Source organism: Ambystoma mexicanum, chromosome 12, assembly GCF_040938575.1.
Source record: "Ambystoma mexicanum isolate Mex_15411 chromosome 12, UKY_AmexF1_1, whole genome shotgun sequence".
Taxonomy (NCBI): Eukaryota; Metazoa; Chordata; class Amphibia; order Caudata; family Ambystomatidae; genus Ambystoma; species Ambystoma mexicanum.
Window position 1 is genome coordinate 851,210,963 of NC_090936.1, and position 19,106 is coordinate 851,230,068.

At 46.1% G+C, this 19,106-nt stretch overlaps 1 protein-coding gene across 2 annotated transcripts in view; it reads left to right on the plus strand.

The window, feature by feature from the left end:
- Window positions 1-17,461: 17,461 nt before the first annotated feature.
- RLIG1 (RNA 5'-phosphate and 3'-OH ligase 1) overlaps window positions 17,462-19,106 on the plus strand; it is a 493,483-nt gene continuing 491,838 nt past the window's right edge. Inside the window, exon 1 of one of the 2 annotated variants that reach the window (XM_069629330.1) lies at window positions 17,462-17,688. In XM_069629330.1, coding sequence (XP_069485431.1) covers window positions 17,599-17,688 — 90 coding nt within the window. In that variant the 5' untranslated portion in view covers window positions 17,462-17,598. Of the gene's footprint in view, window positions 17,692-19,106 lie in introns of both variants that reach the window. The other variant, XM_069629329.1, reaches the window with a different exon arrangement.

A 19,106-nucleotide genomic window follows, 5' to 3' on the forward strand; every position in this document is an offset into this window, starting at 1 on the left:
ACTTTCTATGCCCAACCCTCTGAGGATCCTGATAGGCTATAGGAATCTCTGTCGCCTGACTGGGGAACTGAATTGTGAGTCATCCAGCATCCTTTTTATGGCATACAGAAAGAACACTCCCCTTGTCACTTTGCACACAAATCTATTTTTGACTTAAATGCATATTCATCTATGTACAATTTTTCTAATATTATATGTCCAGTTAACATATTTTCTGTAGCACCAAACCATCCGATCCCTGTCTTTGTAAGATGTTGTGTTCACTTCTGACAGAATTCAGCCCTTTTCATCCAGAACACAACCTCTAAACTTTTCCAAAATTTACACAAATGTGCGCAAGGAATATGGGCATCAGATGATAAAGTGTCAGATTTTTAACATACATACATTTGGAGTAATACCCTATTATCCGCTACTACCCCCCAGAACATACCACAGAGTCCTAACACCTCTTAAAATGTGCACAGAAAAATCACAGGAATCATGATATTATTGATATAATTTTGACAATTATGTACTATGAATTATCCATCTTTCTAAAATCATGCTCTGGCCCAGATGGGTGTGGTTTAGGTCCCAAAGCACATGGGGAATTCCTTGTTCGTCCCCGCCTCCAAGCTCAGCTGGCTCACAGAGGCAGCGCCCCTCCCATTTCCTTCTGGGAGGAAGCCATTTATGATCCCCTGATTTAGCATTTACCTGAGCCAAGGAAAGTTCATTGTTCTGTTTCCTGCAGTCTCTGATACCCCTGCCCTAATTCAATCAGAGAGGTGTGATCTCCTTTTGGTGGGGGCAGCAGAATGCAGCCAGGCCTGTGAATGCAGTTGCTGGGCAAGTTTCAACTCCTGTCGGGGGTAGTTGCCGGGCAAAATTCAATCTCTTTAAGCCAGGCTTCAGCCAAATGTCACTTGTGTTCCAGTTTTTCTTCATTCAAATCAAACTTACAATTTTGACACATGCAGCTAGAACGCTGATTCTAAGTTCAAAGCTATGACATTTAAACAGTTGCAACCTATGTGACACTCAAAAGTAGGTCACTCATTTATTTTAAACATTTTCGATTTTAGTGGCTTTAAGTCCAGTTTCACTTAAACTGCTGACATCCACAGCTCAGCCAGTTTTGTTATGAACATTATTTTAGGCTCTTCATCTTTCCAGATTTGGTATACACACAAGACTTCATTCTACCAGACGTCTGCTGGTGTTCAGTAAGATTTTTGAATACCTTGCAATGTTTGAAATAGGCATTTTGAGCTTGCATTCAGAGAAACAAAGGTGATTTTAAAGCGCCTTTTTAAGCTAACAGGCACTGCTGTTTTTCCTTTGGCACCACGTTTCACTCATGGCGCTTCTGGCCCCTCACGCTCGCACTAGTGGGTGGCAGGTCAGGCAACCATTTTGGTGTGTGCAAAAACCGCGGTTTTCCTGGATTCTGGCGCAAATGTGGGCTTTCCGGCCATCTTGGATTTTCTAAGCCCACGGCACCAAATGTAGCATAATAATTCAAACGTGGGTCAAGACACCTGACAAGCCCCCCCGCCCGACTGCACTTTGATTTCGAGTCGAGGGGGAGTCGGGTGCAAAGGATGTTTTGATCCACGCGCTGGGATGTCCGCATCATCTTCTTCTGATTCCGCAGATGGCAAAGTTCAGCATCTTTTCCTCCATCTGGATGGATCGAACGGTTCTTCTTGCCAGTCCTGATGGGAGTATTGGACGGTACCCCGGGCCCCTCGGATCTTTGCTCCCAGTCCCTTGGTCGTCCTCCTTGGTCAGTCTCCATGGTTTATCTCTCCTAGAATGACAAAGCAAAGCGGCAGAAACATATTCGTAGACATTTCCCCACCACTATTAATGGTGGGGCAAACATATACATTTTATACATCAGGAGACATTTGCATTCACGAATCATAGAATTTTATAGGCTATATGTGGAATATTTTAGGGTTGGAAATGTATTAGTCTGTAGCGGCCCCCTCTGGGATTGCAGAGGACTCCTCCAGTTGCTGCAGAGTATACCTGGGATGGCAACACTTTAGCTGATTTATATGGACCCACTTGTGTTCCCCTTCCGCCAAACTACCTTTGGGGATGCAGATCTTGTAGGCGACTGGGGAGATCTTGTCTACAATTTCAAAAGGTCCTTTCCATGTAGGCAAGAATTTCCGCTGTTTGGCCTGGTTCCTTTGGAAATTGTATAGATAGACCCGGTCTCCTACATTGTATTCTTTCCTGGTAGTCTTCAGGTCATAGTGAGTCTTCATACTCTCGGCTGATCTTTCTAGATTCCGCTGAGCATAGGCAAAAGCATGTTGGAGGTGTTTCCTTAAATTCACAATATACGCATGAGTAGTGGAGGCATTGATCAATGTCTGCTCTTGGGTCCTGTAGAGCAAATGCTGGGGAAGCACCATCCTGCGCCCAGTCATCAGCTCAAATAGTGACATTTTAGTTGCAGATGAAGGGGTAGATCTGATGGCCATTAGGACCAGAGGTAATCGGATATCCCAACTTGGCCCAGAATCTGCCACAAACTTTTTTAATATGCTCACAATGGTTCAGTTGTAACGTTCTACTGCCCCAGAAGAAACTGGTCAGTAAGCAATGTGTAGCTTCCTTTTAACCCCCAGTATCTCCCACACCTTAGTCATTACTTCGCTGGTAAAATGGCAACCTCTGTCTGACTCGATCCTTGGGGTAGACCGAAACGGGAAAAGATCTGGTTGATCATCACGGCAGCTGCTGTTTCTGCCTTGCAGTTTGGGGCCGGGAGACATTCCACCCATTTAATAAATAAGTATGTCACCGTCAACATGTACTTATTCCCCCTAGAGGAGCAAATCACAGGGCCTATGAAGTCGACTTGCAAATCTGACCATGGCAGTGTCATCCCCCTCTTTTGGAGAGGCGCACGGTGTGTGAAGGATGTTGGCTGAAAGTATTGGTCGAGGTCCTGCCCCATCATGTGGCCAGTATGCAACCTCTTTTAAGATCTCAAGTGTTGTGTGAAACCCCCTATGACCGGCGGTGGCCGCATCAGGCTTCGGAATGAGGTAGGGACCACCCACTGATCATGGCCAGATTGGGATTCCCTTACCAACAAACCGTCTTGGATCCGGAACATTTTTGGACATTTCATCAACACGCTAATGTCCTCTTTCCCAATGTAATCGGTATCCGTCAGGGGAAAGTTCTCAGGGTCCTCAATGTGTTGGTAAAACTTACCAATTATTGGATCCCCCTTCTGAGCCGTTATCAAATCAGCATCTGGGGTCTCCTTACTCCATTGTGCAGATGAAAGATCATTGTGAGCATTTGTCTGGGACCTAGTGATAGCCGTGAACTGGATTTACCCCAACAGGGACTCAATCTCTATTAGATTCCCCCATCTCCAAATCTAAAATGGGGGCAACCTTTACCTCTGCCACCTTGGTAGCAGCAGGGGTGCTGGTCGATTTGGGGCTTTTCTGAGCGTTATTTTTATTTTCTATGGGCTTCTGCACCTCATAGATCCGGGTAGCCTGTTAAATGACACAGTCTAGTGAACTTTTCTCATGAAAATCTCTCACTAGCTGGGTCATTATGTATTTGGGTAAGGCATGGAAAAACGTATTTACAAACTCTTTACTGTCCCTGCGCACCCTTTTGGTAGTCTGCGCAAAGGCACGCTTCAATTCCTGCACAAATTCTTGTTTGGCCTGATCCTCCCCACATTGAAAATTGTAGGCTGCCTTGCGAGGCTCTTGGGGATTTCTGTGAACAGAAAAATGTTTCAAGATGGCCGCCCTATATGTGGACCATCTTGAATGGTTTTGGTCCTCCAGCCCCGCAAAGAAACTGGAGTATTCTGGGGAGAATGCCCATTTGACATACTGAATGCAGCTACTGCTGTCCTTCAAATGGAAAGTCTCCATCATTTGCTCATAAAGCTCCAAGTGTTCCCAAACAGAATACTTGGCGTTCTTGTGATAAGGGGTGATGACATTCCTTATTGCCTTAATCTGTTTTAAGGGGTCCTTAAGCAAGGCCCTTTTTGTCTTATTGGCCTTTTTGGTTCGGGTAACCCTGGTCCATTCATCCTCTGACTCAGAAGCACTACTCCCAGAGGTGCCCGTCTGATCTTCCAGGTTTTCCCGGATTCTGCAAGCCTGGGAATGGCTGGCAGAATGTGGGGACCTGGTCTCCTGTGACGCTCAGAGGAGTCTTCAGATTCCTCCTTGCTGCCAGGATTTGATGAGTACCCTCCCCACTGACCTAACTGGGCAGAGGTTTTCAGGATGCCCTTAGTGGGCCTACTCTCCTGGGGTTCCCCAGTAAATTGCACTGTACTTAGGTGCCCATACCCGGATGCCTGCCCATCCATTCCTGGGAGGTACTGGCCTATGAGCCCCATACTTTTGGCTGGATAGTAATCTGCAATCCCCGTGGCCCTGGGCTCATGTGCGCCATGGGACATGGGGGTGGCAGAGTCCAAGGACTGGAAGAGATGAAGGCCTCTGGTACTAGGGCTCCTGATGCTCAGGTGCTTCCCTTTCCCAGCAAACCTCATATCTATCAGCCCCTGCTCCCCCTTGCCATACAAGAGCCTGTGCTTTCAGTTCCTCAGTTAAGGCCTTACTAGACTCTATCAGTCTCTCCTGCATGGCTACCTGTTGCTGGAGCCTATCATTGTGCTGACAGAGAGCCTAATTTTCTCTCTGTGCCTCCTGGTTGGTCCTGGAGTACTGGGCCAGTCTTTGCTGCAGGAGGGTTACCTCCTGAGTCTCCTCCCTACTGGCCTGCTCCTTTCTTGCCAGAACATCTTCCACCCTCCTGGTGTACTCTAACAAGTTCTCATGCTCTTTTTGGAGGTCACTCAGTCCCTGGAGGGCCAAGTGATTTTCTTCAATTTTTTCTTTTAATCGGCAGACTTCCTGGCCTAAGGTGTCCCTTTCCTGACTAAGAGCCTGCATCTGTGCTGCCAGGTCGTCCCTCTGCCTTTGAAAGTCACCAGCGTTCTGCCGTTCTTCCTCAAATTCTGTCTGGGTATCCAGGTCTTTCAGAATCAGTTTGTTGCTCTCTGCCTTCACTCTATCTAGATGACTTTGCAGGGTGGCTACCTGCTCTGTGCCTGCCCTGTTGAAGTCTAGTTGTTGCTCCAGCTTTTTCTGGCTTTGCAGTAGGGAGTCCAAACCTTCTTGGTACTCCCTCTGCAAGGCCAGAAATGTGGTATCCTGGTCAGACTTTTCCTGTTGCAGGATACCCATATCCCCTTTTATTTTAATGATATACTGCCTACTATCATTTTCTGACTCCTGGCTCTTCTGCAGCCTCTGCTCGGAAGAGACCATGTCAGATTGGGCCTTCTCTAATGCCATCAGTTGCCTATTTGCCAGATTATGGCCTTCAGCACATTTGTCCTGTATGGCTCCCATATATGAATATATATATGCCGCTTCCCTGGCAATCTTGTTGTGCTCATCCTTGGCCTTAGGGGCCATATATAGTTCACTCAGGGCCACATGTAAGGGACACTGATCTCTCCATATATCTGACCCAGTTACAGTGACCTGTTGCGCGATTGCCTGCAACCATATATTCTGGTCCTGTTCCGTCCATTCGCCTCTCACAAATAGCTTATGTTAGAGGTGCTCTCTGGCTATTTTGATATCTACCAAGGTCGTCATTCTGGAAATTGATTTCCTTCCTGACTTACAGAAGTTAGTATTTTATTTTGCAAAACAGACCGTCTCCTTAGAGCGTCCTTCTTTTGAGGGGTGCTTTTGCAATGTAACACGGCGTGGCGATCCAACAGGATTTATGTATCCTGTCAGTTAGCACACTGTATTAAGCTGCACAAGTGGTAGCTCTAATCCAGACATCCCGGACGAGCCCCCACTCTGTTAAGTGACTTCAATTCAGTACTCCAACTAAGTCAGTGCCTAGTCTGGGATGCCCAACGAAAGCCCTTATTTATATATTTTTATGGCTAGTTCATGAATCTGGATGATAAACCCTTGTATAACGCCCCTCTCTTTGAATCCCCCTGACCTCAATGAGCCAAGAAGTAGGTTTGTTTTGCAAATTAAAAGATTTATTTTACAAATTAAACAATATATATCACACTTTTATAAATACATTAATATTTGATAGCACACTTAAGAATATGACAGTGATCAACAATGGATAATATTACACTAGAGTTGGTTGTCATGCGTCGCCAACGTTGGGGAATTTGGTCACGGTGGAGACTGGGCGGCCATTAGCCACCCCTTCACGTCCCACCACGCACTGTGTTCAGCGGTCTAGTTGTTTCCGCGGCGTCTGCCGCGGTACGCCTATTTCTTCCCGTCACACCCGGAAGTCTGCGCGTTGCAACCCTCTCGCGTCAGGCTCCGGGTGAGACGCTAGTTTTCTTCGTTCCCTTTTCGGTCCCTCTATTTGTCTGCCTGCCCTTTTCTCCAGTTCATCTCCCTCTCCCTCCTTTGTTTCCTTGCGACTTTCCTGGACCCCCCTTGGTCCCCCTCTCTGTTCGGTTACACTCTCTCCTTCTGGCCTCCCTTAGTATTTCGTCTGACTCCAGCGCTTCGGACTTTCCGCTTTGGCAGCTCTCCATTCATCAGTCCTCCTTACCTCTTCTTTGGACCTACTTACCACAGCTTCGCTAGGGGGTTTTTATGCCATCAGGCTTTTTCCCCCATTTAGCTTGCTCCGGCAGAGAGGCCCCCTCTAGACCTTATTGTACCAGGTCAGGGTGGCTTCCTTCCGGGGTAGGCCCTATCCTCCGTCAAAAAAAACTGCTTGGTGGAAGAAGAGATTGGAACAGCCCCAGGAAACCATCGCCACAGGTGAGGAGGAGGTTGGAGGGTTGGAGTTAGAAGAAGAAGAGGGCAGTTTGGAGTTTGACTCTGACAGTTTGCAACGCCCAAAAAAGACCATGGCTACCCCAGAACAGCTGCAAGAGCTGATTTAAGCCGTACAAGGAATGAACGTCGAACTACAGAATGTCAAAGCTGAAAATGCAGCATTAAGACAAATGATTACGGCTCGAGAATCTAGGGAGACTGATCTCCCCCCCATGTCCTTGTCTTCTGGCAAATATGACGGATCGCCGAAACGTCTCAAGGAATTTCTTGAGTCTTGTGCCATTTATTTTGCCTTTCGCCCACATACTTTTGCCAGCGCTCACACCAAGGTGGGGTTCGTTATTTCTAATCTAACAGGAAACGCCCTGGCCTGGGCCTCCCCACTAGTAACCAGCAACAATCCGGTACTCCAGGACTATGGCGCCTTTGTCACTTTGTTTAAACAGACCTTCGAACAGGCTGAGATAACTCATATTGCCGCAGAAGAACTGCTAGACGTTCAGCAGGGTAGCAGCGATCTCAGGACCTATATCTCGTCCTTCAAACGCCTAGCGACAGAGGCCGGGTGGCCGGAACACGCGCAATTTACAATATTTCGCCGTGGTCTAAAAGAAGAATTAAAGGACGAACTGGCTCGTCTGGCACTTCCCACCTCTCTTTCAGATTTGATGTCCATAGCACTCCAGATAGAATTCCGCCTCAGTGAGCGGCGGGCTGAAAGACGGAAGCTGCGCACCCCAGTCAACTCACCCTCTTCTGGAACTCCTTCTCACCTGTTACCCTCAGCATCAAGCAAGGAAGAACCCATGCAGATAGGAGCCGCAAGAGCCCCATTAACACCTGAAGAACGTAGAAGACGGCGAGACACTGGTCTCTGTATGTATTGCGGGTCAGATGCGCATCTACTACGAAGTTGTCCAGCGGTTCCCCCCCGGAAACCGGGAAACGACAGACCTCGGAACTGAAGGGGGCAGGTTTCCGAGGTATATCTTCTCGTCCCTATGTAACCTTAGCAGTCACTCCCCAAGGAGACACTATGGACTCTCGTTTGATGGTGGTATCCTTACAGATACAAACGTCTACCAAAAAGTTAACTACTCTAGCCCTCATTGATTGTGGTGCCGCTGGAGTCTTTATGGATACCGTTTGGGCCGATCAACAAGGTCTTCCCTTAGTTCAACGCGAGGATGCCCAGAAGGTAGAAGGCGTTGATGGGACCCCGCTTTCCTCTGGTCCCATCACTCACACTACAGAAACGCTCACTGTGGTTATCCAACATCATACTGAACGTATGAAATTCGATCTTATTCGAGCTGCCCACTTTCCAGTCATACTGGGTATCCCATGGCTGAGGAGACACAACCCCTCCATAGATTGGTTCAGGAATACCATTACCTTTGAGTCTGGATTCTGTAAGGAAGTCTGTATGCCACACCGATCACAGGAAATAGTGAAGGTTCTCGCGCCCGAATCTACCGCCACGTGGGATATCTGTTGCATTCCGTCTGAATTAGAGGAGTTCTACGAGGTCTTTGTTGACAGAATGATACTAGAGCTGCCCCCGCATCGTCCAGAGGACTGCGCCATAGAACTCGCCCAAGACGCATTAGTCCCCTTCGGGCGGATGTTTTCACTGTCTCTCACAGAGAAGGCAGCTCTACGAAAATACTTGGATGCCCACCTGACCAACGGATTGATCCGACCTTCAAGATCTCCCGCAGGGGCCCCATTGTTCTTCATCCCCAAGCGCGATTCTGCAGAATTGAGGCCTTGCATTGATTACCGGGGTCTCAATAAGGTCACAATAAGAGATAGATATCCTATGCCGCTTATCGCCGACATACTGGAGGCAGTGCAGGGGGCTACCATTTTTTCTAAACTAGACCTGCGAAGTGCCTATCATCTTCTCCGAATACGCGAGGGTGATGAATGGAAGACGGCATTCCGCACACCTTTTGGGCTCTATGAGTATCGGGTTATGCCCTTTGGTTTAGTGAATGCCCCAGCTGTTTTTCAGCGCTTCATGGATCGACTATTCTCTGAAGTCCTTTATATCTTTGCGGTTGTGTACTTAGATGACATCCTGATTTTCTCTCGATCCCCACAAGAACACGACCAGCATCTACGAAGTATACTAGATCGCCTTCGAGCCAACTGCCTCATGGTGAAACCAGAGAAGTGTGTTTTCAAGACCAACACAATCTCCTATCTGGGATTTATCCTATCCAAGGAAGGTGTTTCTATGGATCCCGGAAAGGTATCTGCCATACTGCAATGGCCCACACCCACCTCACTGAAGGACGTTCAACGATTCCTAGGTTTGACGAATTTCTACAGGAAATTTATCAGTTACTTTTCTCAAACAGTATTACCTATCACGGCTTTACTCAAAAAGGAAGCTGGCTCTTTTGTTTGGACTGACCAGGCTGACAACGCTTTTGTGCAATTGAAGAAGTTGTTTTGCTCTGCTCCAGTGCTTCGCCAGCCCGATCAGACTATACCGTTTATAGTTGAGGCCGATGCCTCCGCCGAAGCTTTGGGAGCCGTGTTATTACAAGAACATCAGGGGATTGAGCACCCAGTGGCCTATCTCTCTAAGACCTTGTCTGTGAGTCAGAAGAATTATTCGGTTATAGAGAAGGAACTGTTAGCGCTCAAGACGGCTTGTGAGGAGTGGAGACACTTGCTACAGGGTAGTGCATCACCCTTCATTCTGCGTACTGATCATAAGAACTTGAAGGTTCTCAGGGGGATGGAATGCATTAATTCCAGACAAGCACGATGGGCACACTTCTTTAGTTAATATGACTTTGTCATAACTTACATCCCTGGCTCCCAGAATGGTCTCGCCGACGCCCTTTCCCGGCGGAATTCCCCAGGTATGGGTGCCACCTCTCCGGCAGAAGTTCTAATTCCCCGCAACAGGATAGTGGGTATCATATCTACATTCCTTCAAGAAGTGAAATCCGCAACCACGGAGGGTATGGAAGACATACTACCTCCAAAAAACAGACAAGAGTTAACAAGGACAGGGGGGCTCCTTTGGTACAAACAGAAGTTATTCGTTCCCACTCAAGCTTTGCGCATGAAGGTTATGGGATGGTGTCACGACCATGTTACGGTTGGTCACCGAGGACAGAAGGGCACTTTGGAGCTAGTATCTCGTACGTTCTTTTGGCCCTCTATGTCTAAGGATGTCAGGATGTACTGTAAGGCCTGCCCAGTCTGTGCGCAAAGCAAGGTTTCTGTATGTAAACCATTGGGGTTGTTAGAACAACCTGAAATACCATCACGTCCTTGGTCCCTTGTCTCGATGGACTTTATCGTGGAATTACCCGTGTCCCAGGGCTATACTTGTCTCATGGTCACCGTGGACTCCTTCTCAAAATTAGCCCATTTCTCCCCCTTAGTTGGTGTCCCCACTGCCCCGGAATTGGCCGAGGTGTTTCTCAGGGACATATTCCGACTACATGGACTCCCTGATAGGATCATTTCTGATAGGGGGAGTCAGTTCACTTCTCGATTTTGGACAGCCTTGTGTCATCGCGTGGAGATTAACAGAGCACTGTCCTCGGGGTTTCATCCCCAGACCAATGGCCAAACCGAACGGCTCAATGCCACTCTAGAACAATATCTGAGGTGTTACATAAATCGCCACCAGGACAACTGGGTATCCCTTCTGCCCACTGCAGAATTTGCCTATAACAATTCTGTACACTCGGCTACCAACCTTAGCCCCTTTTTTTGTACCTACGGTCTCCATCCCCGAGGAATACTCCCCTTACTCGGTTCCCCGACCAACATACCCTCCATCGAGTCTACATTAGCCGACATTTCCACTGCCCATAAGAGCGCCCTGGTCAGTTTGACCTCAGCTCGGGAAAGGTATAAGTCGCAAGCCGACCGACATCGCCAGCCGTGTCCCCTGTGGAAGGAAGGGGATCGCGTATGGCTATCCACTAAATACCTGCCTCGTTGGTTGCATCCTACAAAATTGTCCCCCCGTTTCGTGGGGCCGTTTAAGGTCACACAAAGGATAAATCCTGTAGCCTTTAGGCTCAGTCTTCCCAAAGATATGCGACGCATACATCCGGTCTTCCATTCTTCTCTTCTACGCTCGGCTGATCCCAATACCCCCAGAAATAGGAACTTACATCTCCCTTCGGATCCCGACCCTATTGCTAAAGAATATGAAGTTTCCCACATCAGGGATTCCAGATTTAAAAGGGGAAGACTGGAATATCTGGTGGCTTGGAAGGGTTATCCCCGTTCAGAGGATTCCTGGGAACCGGGGTCTTTTGTTCATGCCCCCCTCCTTACCCAGAGGTTCCATCGTTTTCACCCAGGCAAGCCTGGGTGGTCCAGGTATAGAAGGGGGCATACTGTCATGCGTCGCCAACGTTGGGGAATTTGGTCACGGTGGAGACTGGGCGGCCATTAGCCACCCCTTCACGTCCCACCACGCACTGTGTTCAGCGGTCTAGTTGTTTCCGCGGCGTCTGCCGCGGTACGCCTATTTCTTCCCGTCACACCCGGAAGTCTGCGCGTTGCAACCCTCTCGCGTCAGGCTCCGGGTGAGACGCTAGTTTTCTTCGTTCCCTTTTCGGTCCCTCTATTTGTCTGCCTGCCCTTTTTTCCAGTTCATCTCCCTCTCCCTCCTTTGTTTCCTTGCGACTTTCCTGGACCCCCCTTGGTCCCCCTCTCTGTTCGGTTACACTCTCTCCTTCTGGCCTCCCTTAGTATTTCGTCTGACTCCAGCGCTTCGGACTTTCCGCTTTGGCAGCTCTCCATTCATCAGTCCTCCTTACCTCTTCTTTGGACCTACTTACCACAGCTTCGCTAGGGGGTTTTTTATGCCATCAGGCTTTTTCCCCCATTTAGCTTGCTCCGGCAGAGAGGCCCCCTCTAGACCTTATTGTACCAGGTCAGGGTGGCTTCCTTCCGGGGTAGGCCCTATCCTCCGTCAAAAAAAACTGCTTGGTGGAAGAAGAGATTGGAACAGCCCCAGGAAACCATTGCCACAGGTGAGGAGGAGGTTGGAGGGTTGGAGTTAGAAGAAGAAGAGGGCAGTTTGGAGTTTGACTCTGACATTGGTATAGAGAGGATAAAGTAGCAGAGAATGCTTTTATGGGTTCAAGGAAATGCAATGATGGAAAAGAATGCAGCACAAATATAACTGAGATGGTTTCCACAGGAGATAATATGATCACTTTTTCTTTTGACAATTCACTCCCCCCCTATGCAATGTAAGGAGATGGAAGGAGAGCACACAATTTTCAGGAATACAATCAAATGCAATACCAATTCAGTTCCCCCCTAGCAAGCTTAGAGCAACAGGGATGATTTTAAAACACAGGCAAAAATACTTTAAATGTGATTTGCAAAGAAGAGAAAATATGCTAAAAATGATTTTAATTCCCTATAGGAGATTCAGGGTAGGTGATAGCTACTTAAGATTGGTTCAGGTCAACACTATCAGTGATTCATGAGGGATTATCAGGTTGAAAACGGATTTCAGCAGTTGCCAGCAAAAGACTGATTTTGACAGGTGGAGAAATTTGATTCAAATTGCAATTCGCTGCACTTTTTCCGAGTGCGTTGAGCGCGATTACGGAAAAAAACTATAAAGAGTAGGAAGGGCTTGTTGGAAAGCTGAGGATCTTAGCTTTAAAATGAAAGTTAAATCTCGCTCCTAGGACGTGCGGTTCAAAAGATACGGACAATTGAGTGGAGGTAGATTCTCAGAAAATAAAGTAAGATTCAAATGACAAATGACACTTTCACAGGTTTGAATCACAGAATGGACACACGATTTCTATGCAGTTCTAAATAGGTGGAAATGGTTTGAATTAGATTATTTTAAACTAAGAGATTGGTTTTGCACAGCTCTGGCTGGATCCTCACTCCTAATTTTGGAAGGAATGGGCCTTGTCACAGATCTGGTCAACAGGTTTCTCTGCTCTGCTGGATCTCTGGTTCTGGCAAAAGTTCTGGCACTGCACAGCGGTCTGGTCTGGGTCTGGTTTGCGGCTGGGATACAGCTCTGCTTTCTGGGTCTGGTTGTTGAATAGTTTGGTTAGGTGGCTGGATTCTGAGGCCTGCTGAGAAGGATTCAGCTTTTGGACTAGGCCTCTCTGCTGCAAGTCTGGATTCTTAGTTCTGGTGTCTTCTGGATATTGTCTGGTCCGGCAAAGTGCTTCGCAAGAAATCAGTTTGAAATGGAAAGTGAATGTGTACCTGGGTCTCAGTGGCTCTTTTTATGTCTTTTGAAAGTGGGTGGGAAGGCTGACTTTCTATGCCCAACCCTCTGAGGATCCTGATAGGCTATAGGATTCTCTGTCGCCTGACTGGGGAACTGAATTGTGAGTCATCCGGCATCCTTTTTATGGCATACAGAAAGAACACTCCCCTTGTCACTTTGCACACAAATCTATTTTGACTTAAATGCATATTTATCTATGTACAATTTTTCTAATATTATATGTCCAGTTAACATATTTTCTGTAGCGCCAAACCATCCGATCCCTGTCTTTGTAAGATGTTGTGTTCACTTCTGACAGAATTCTGCCCTTTTCATCCAGAACACAACTTCTAAACTTTTCCAAAATGTACACAAATGTGCGCAAGGAATGTGGGCATCAGATGATGAAGTGTCAGATTTTTAACATACATACATTTGGAGTAATACCCTATTTTCTGCTAAAACCACCCAGAACATACCACAGAGTCCTAACACCTCTTAAAATGTGCACAGAAAAATCACAGGAATCATGATATTATTGATATAATTTTGACAACTATGTACTATGAAATATCCATCTTTCTAAAATTATGCTCTGGCCCAGATGGGTGTGGTTTAAGTCCCAAAGCACATGGGGAATTCCTTGTTCGTCCCCGCCTCCAAGCTCAGCTGGCTCACAGTGGCAGTGCCCCTCCCATTTCCTTCCGGGAGGAAGCCATTTACGACCCCCTGATTTAGCATTTGCCTGAGCCAAGGAAAGTTCATTGCTCTGTTTCCTGCAGTCTCAGGTACCCCTCCCCTAATTCAATCAGAGAGGTGTGATCTCCTTTTGGTGGGGGCAGCAGAATGCAGCTAGGCCTATGAATGCAGTTGCTGGGCAAGTTTCAACTCCTGTCGGGGGTAGTTGCCGGGCAAAATTCAATCTCTTTAAGCCAGGCTTCAGCCAAATGTCACTTTTGTTCCAGTTTTTCTTCATTCAAATCAAACTTACAATTTTGACACATGCAGCTAGAACGCTGATTCTAAGTTCAAAACTATGACATTTAAACAGTTGCAACCTATGTGACACTCAAAAGTAGGTCACTACTTTATTTTAAACATTTCGATTTTAGTGGCTTTAAGTCCAATTTCACTTAAGCTGCTGACATCCACAGCTCAGCCAGTTTTGTTATGAACATTATTTTAGGCTCTTCATCTTTCCAGATTTGGTATGCACACAAGACTTCACTCTACCAGACGTCTGCTGGTGTTCAGTAAGATTTTTGAATATCTTGCAATGTTTGAAATAGGCATTTTGAGCTTGCATTCAGAGAAACAAAGGTGATTTTAAAGTGCTTTTTAGAGATAACAGGCACTGCTGTTTTTCCTTTGGCACCACGTTTCACTCATGGCGCTTCTGGCCCCTCACGCTCGCACTAGTGGGTGGCAGGTCAAGCAACCATTTTAGTGTGTGCAAAAACTGCGCGGTTTTCCTGGATTCTGGCACAAATGTGGGTTTTCCGGCCATCTTGCATTTTCTAAGCCCACGGCACCAAATGTTGGAGCATAATAATTCAAACATGGGTCAAGACACCTGACACTGGGCCTAGTAAGATCGCTGTTTTGTTCTCCCCTGTTCCCCTCCCTTGCCTTGTCGCGCTCTGAAACATTTGCGTACGAGCGCGATAGAAATAAAATATCAATATCAATGTATTCAAGGCAGAGCTCCCGCTTCTCTCACAAATATTAGGTATAAAAAAATACTACATTTCCTTAAATGTTCTCCCCTAAAGTTTTGACCAACTATCACACAGACAAATTATGTGGAAGAATTCACGCTTTCGAAAACGTTTGCTTGCCATGTACTGAATAAGGGGATATGTAATAATACTTTGAAAGTTAAATGTTGCACAGTACACCATGGAAAACATCTTATAAAAGATCAGGCGAAAGGAACGTGCCATAAGAGCTCCTCAGTACTCTCCACCTGTGCCCTGTCTTATTTATTGCTTACAGTGAGTCACATTAAGTGTTTAAAGTGGTGGAAGCGGGAAGCAACTCAATAAATAATGATAAGATGCAACAAACAGCTCACATCTTATATTGGGTCTAGGCGAGAGGTTGGTTCCTAACCCCACGGGAGACAGGAACCGCCCATTTCGTGGGTCTACCATGGGTTGCTGCTAGCATGCAATGTTCTATCCTGCCTGGACACATCCCTGAGCTCGTTAGAAACTGCAGCAACGATGTGTACGTTTTACCTTGCGTTTTAGCAGCTCCAAATCAAGTTGTAGCTCAACAAACCAATGTGTGGACTGGAGACCACTTGGGGGCGACCAATTCTGGCTCTGCTCATGTGCGCATGCCTCCCCAGTCACCCTTCAGTCTGGTCAGGGAGCAAGGCAGTTCTGTAGTCTCTCTTTGTCTTTCCCAGATAGCCTCTCCTCCGGAGCCAGCATCCTGAAGGCTCGCACGAGCAGCCACCACAAAGTTTTGAGCCTCCAGCAGGGTGCTGTGTCAGCGGGGGAGCCTGTCCCCGGCAGTCAGGAATGCGCTCTTATTGCCTCCTGTCAGCCATGTTCTTTCCCACCTCTGCTGGAGAGTCCCCGAGCGGCTGCTCCTGTGAGCCTGCCTGCGGTAGAGCAGCGGTGCTGCTTAAGACGAGAAACCACTACCCACTGAGCAGTATTCATCAAACAGTCCAACGAAATGGTGCTGGGCTGAGTTTTTTTTTTTTTTTTACATCCTGTATGTAAGGGGAAAGCAGAACAGGAAACCCCAGCATGTGGTTTGAGCCTGCTACAGTCATGCACTTAGAGTGGGCTAGTGCCGCCAGATGACTGCGGGGCACTGTATTAGAGATCCCAAGTAAGGCAATCATGATGCTGTATGTGTCGGAGCAAGTAGGGTGCCATCCAGCTCAATAACATTGGGATATAATATACTCATATGCAATGCAGCCGTAGTCCCTCAGTTCCTAAACCAGACTCTCAATGCGGGGGAAAAATGGCCACTGTGCCAAAAAAATCACATACTGCAGAACCAGTCACAGCCTACTAACATACAGCATATCTAATCAGGTACTAACAGCAGAAAACACAAGACACTCACAAGCAAGTAGTGGACATTTTCGAACAAAACGTTATTATTACATTTACTTGTTTATTTTAAATACAAAATACATTAAAATGTGTAACATACATTTAAATCTGTAGTCAATATTTTTTAAAGCATCAGTCTAATCAAATAACTTTTTTTATAACATTAACACATGGTGGGCGCCATGTTGGAAGTAATGGCTGACAACTTCACCACACAGTAGAAAATCAGCCAAAGAGTGCAAAAAGGGGCGTGTTTGCCCACAGATGGGTAGACATTGGAGGAAAATCCTGATGATTTAACAGATGGGCATAAATGGGTGGGACACATAGGCCAAACAACACATATCCATTCTCGTATGCCAACCTGCATTGAAAACCATTACAACAAACCTGCATCCAAAGCCCCTTTAATGATAATAGTTTCGGTTTTATAGGTAGCACTTTCAGCGACACCTAATAGCCAGAACTAAAAAGGCTAGGAAAATATTTGTATGGATTTTAGATTAATTAAGTCGGACCAATTTTGGAATACTTTGTTCAGAGCAAACTCAGTGGTGATTTCCTCAGCAGATTTTCATATATGGGAAGAATTCTTGAAATTAGTAGGATGAATAGGATTGTTTTAAGTGTTCTTAACTATCAATGTCTCCTGTATAAATATGAAATGTTCATTATTAGGTAGGTGTATTTTATCATAGTGCTGATGTGATAATGACTTGTTTGTTACTGTGTTTGATGATGTAATAATGGTTTTTCTATTTCTCACTGTGTTTAAGGCTTGTTAATAGCCAAATTACACAAGAAAACATAAATTGAATTTAGTCATGGCTTTTATATGTTTCATTTCATTTCACGTGTAATTGTGTATGTAAATGTAATAGGCGTTGATGGCACAAACGACGAATTAAGTTTATATCATATCACTTTTACCATCCTCTTTTTCTGCAGTTTTATTTTTCTGTTTATCAACGACTCCATCCCACTTTCCTGATTGGAGTCCTTATTATGAATTGACAATACCTTATGTTCATCTCTTTCATCATGCAGCTCACCTCCTCCTAAGTACTGACCCTTCTATCTTCTCCTCACCATAATACTTCGCACAGCGCAGGCTTGTTTCCGTATACTACAGTTATTTACTCGCCAATGTTGGCCTTAGAACAGCCAGACTCCATAGTGCATACACATGCCTAGTCTAGGAAGCGGACAACTCTTGACTGGTACCGTTGCGCCCACGCTAGAGCGCGAAAGGCGCAGGCGCTGCCTTCCGTGGCCAAAAAAAAAAATCTAAACTGCACATGCGCAGTGTTGTTTTAAGGCGGAACTGAGCATAATAGAGTGCTGAAATTACTGTTAAACGAGTTTACCTTAAATACTCTATTCTTTTAGGTGTTTTTTAAACTAAGGTAACGCGAGTTGAAGTTGGAGTACTATGCAACGATTGTGCTCCGTCCAGCAGAAAATCTCTTGTGTGTTCGTGACGGAGGTGAAGGATGAGTCTTCGCTCAAGAGAGAGAATCAGGTAGCAGTGGAGCAGTGGGATTTTACAGCATGATAGACGGCTGGAGGCTAGGGACACGGCGAGGAGGGTGGCGCGTAGCCGGGCATTAGTAGACGCATTGTCAAGACTCTCATTTCCGTTGGCATCGTTGGGTGTTTTTATTGAGTGTGCTGTCTTGCTTTTAGTCATGGCCGCTTTTGCAGGATACTTCCATTACTTCTTTATTGCACTGCAGCTGGGACTTTCGGTCAATGCTTACCACATGCATGCAAACTTTTTGTGACCAAAATCTGTAGGATTCTTCAAGTTTCAAAATTTGTAATTAGGATAATGCAGACATCACAGGAAATGTCACGCGAATTATTAGCAACACAGTATAATACATTTCTAATGTAATACATTGACTTTTTATCCCCCAAGCATAGGTAGCCTGACCACTATTCCTTACTTTCCCCGAATGGCATTTTGCAGACATTTGTTTGCGGAACCATTTACCCCTTTTTACCGCAAAACTATATATGGTAAATTGGGGTATGGTGGAGAGTGGGGGTGGGGTTGCAGGGGGAAGAAGGGCTGCAGGGGGGTCCCCCCTGCCTTTTTCAGTAAAAAAACATGGTAGAATCAGCAAAAGAAATCCAGCGACATGGCATTTGGTGAAAACAATTAGAGGAAACCTAATAAATCTGTGTGACAAATAATTTGGAGTTAACACCTGACTAACGTGGCAGAATTTCAGTTTATATAATCACACAGAATTGACAGTCAGGCAATGTTCTGTTGGCCACTGATTTACTACCCTCGACACACTGGCTTTTCAAATAAAATCATATCATGTATAAAATCAAATGTATTTTACACTTTATAAGTACCTGAATAACAGACAATCGGATGGAAGGCATTTGTAGTTGTAAGCAGCTTCCTACAGACACTAGAAAGTATTCATTGCACCAGGGCTGGACTGGAGTGAAATATCTCTGCATGGACACATTGAGAGAGCGGAGCTCAGGCAGGACGCTGAAGGTGGGCCCCCAAACAGGTGTCCTCCCAATAAGCAAAAATAAGGATACCACACCCCGTTGGGGAATGAGACCAAGAGATAGGTTGCAAGGATAACAAACTTTATATAAAATTAAAGTATGCAAGCAAGGAACTCTACTGTCCAAGAGCGCTCTGCCAAAACTTACACAGGCAGTACATTATTGAGCAATTTTGTCATTACTGACATCATCATATAATGTAAAAAATTATTGTGCGGATTGGAGGGGCCGTATGGAACAGCCTGCTCCATAGGGGATGCCAGACTGCAATTGGCTGCTTCTTCCCAGTCGATCAGGTGGCACGTGAGTCAGCTGGGCTCATCTCTGCGGTGAAGGTCAGGACAAATGTGACAAATTACTAACTGTCTAAGCTAAACAGCAGGAACTGATAATAAGAGAATA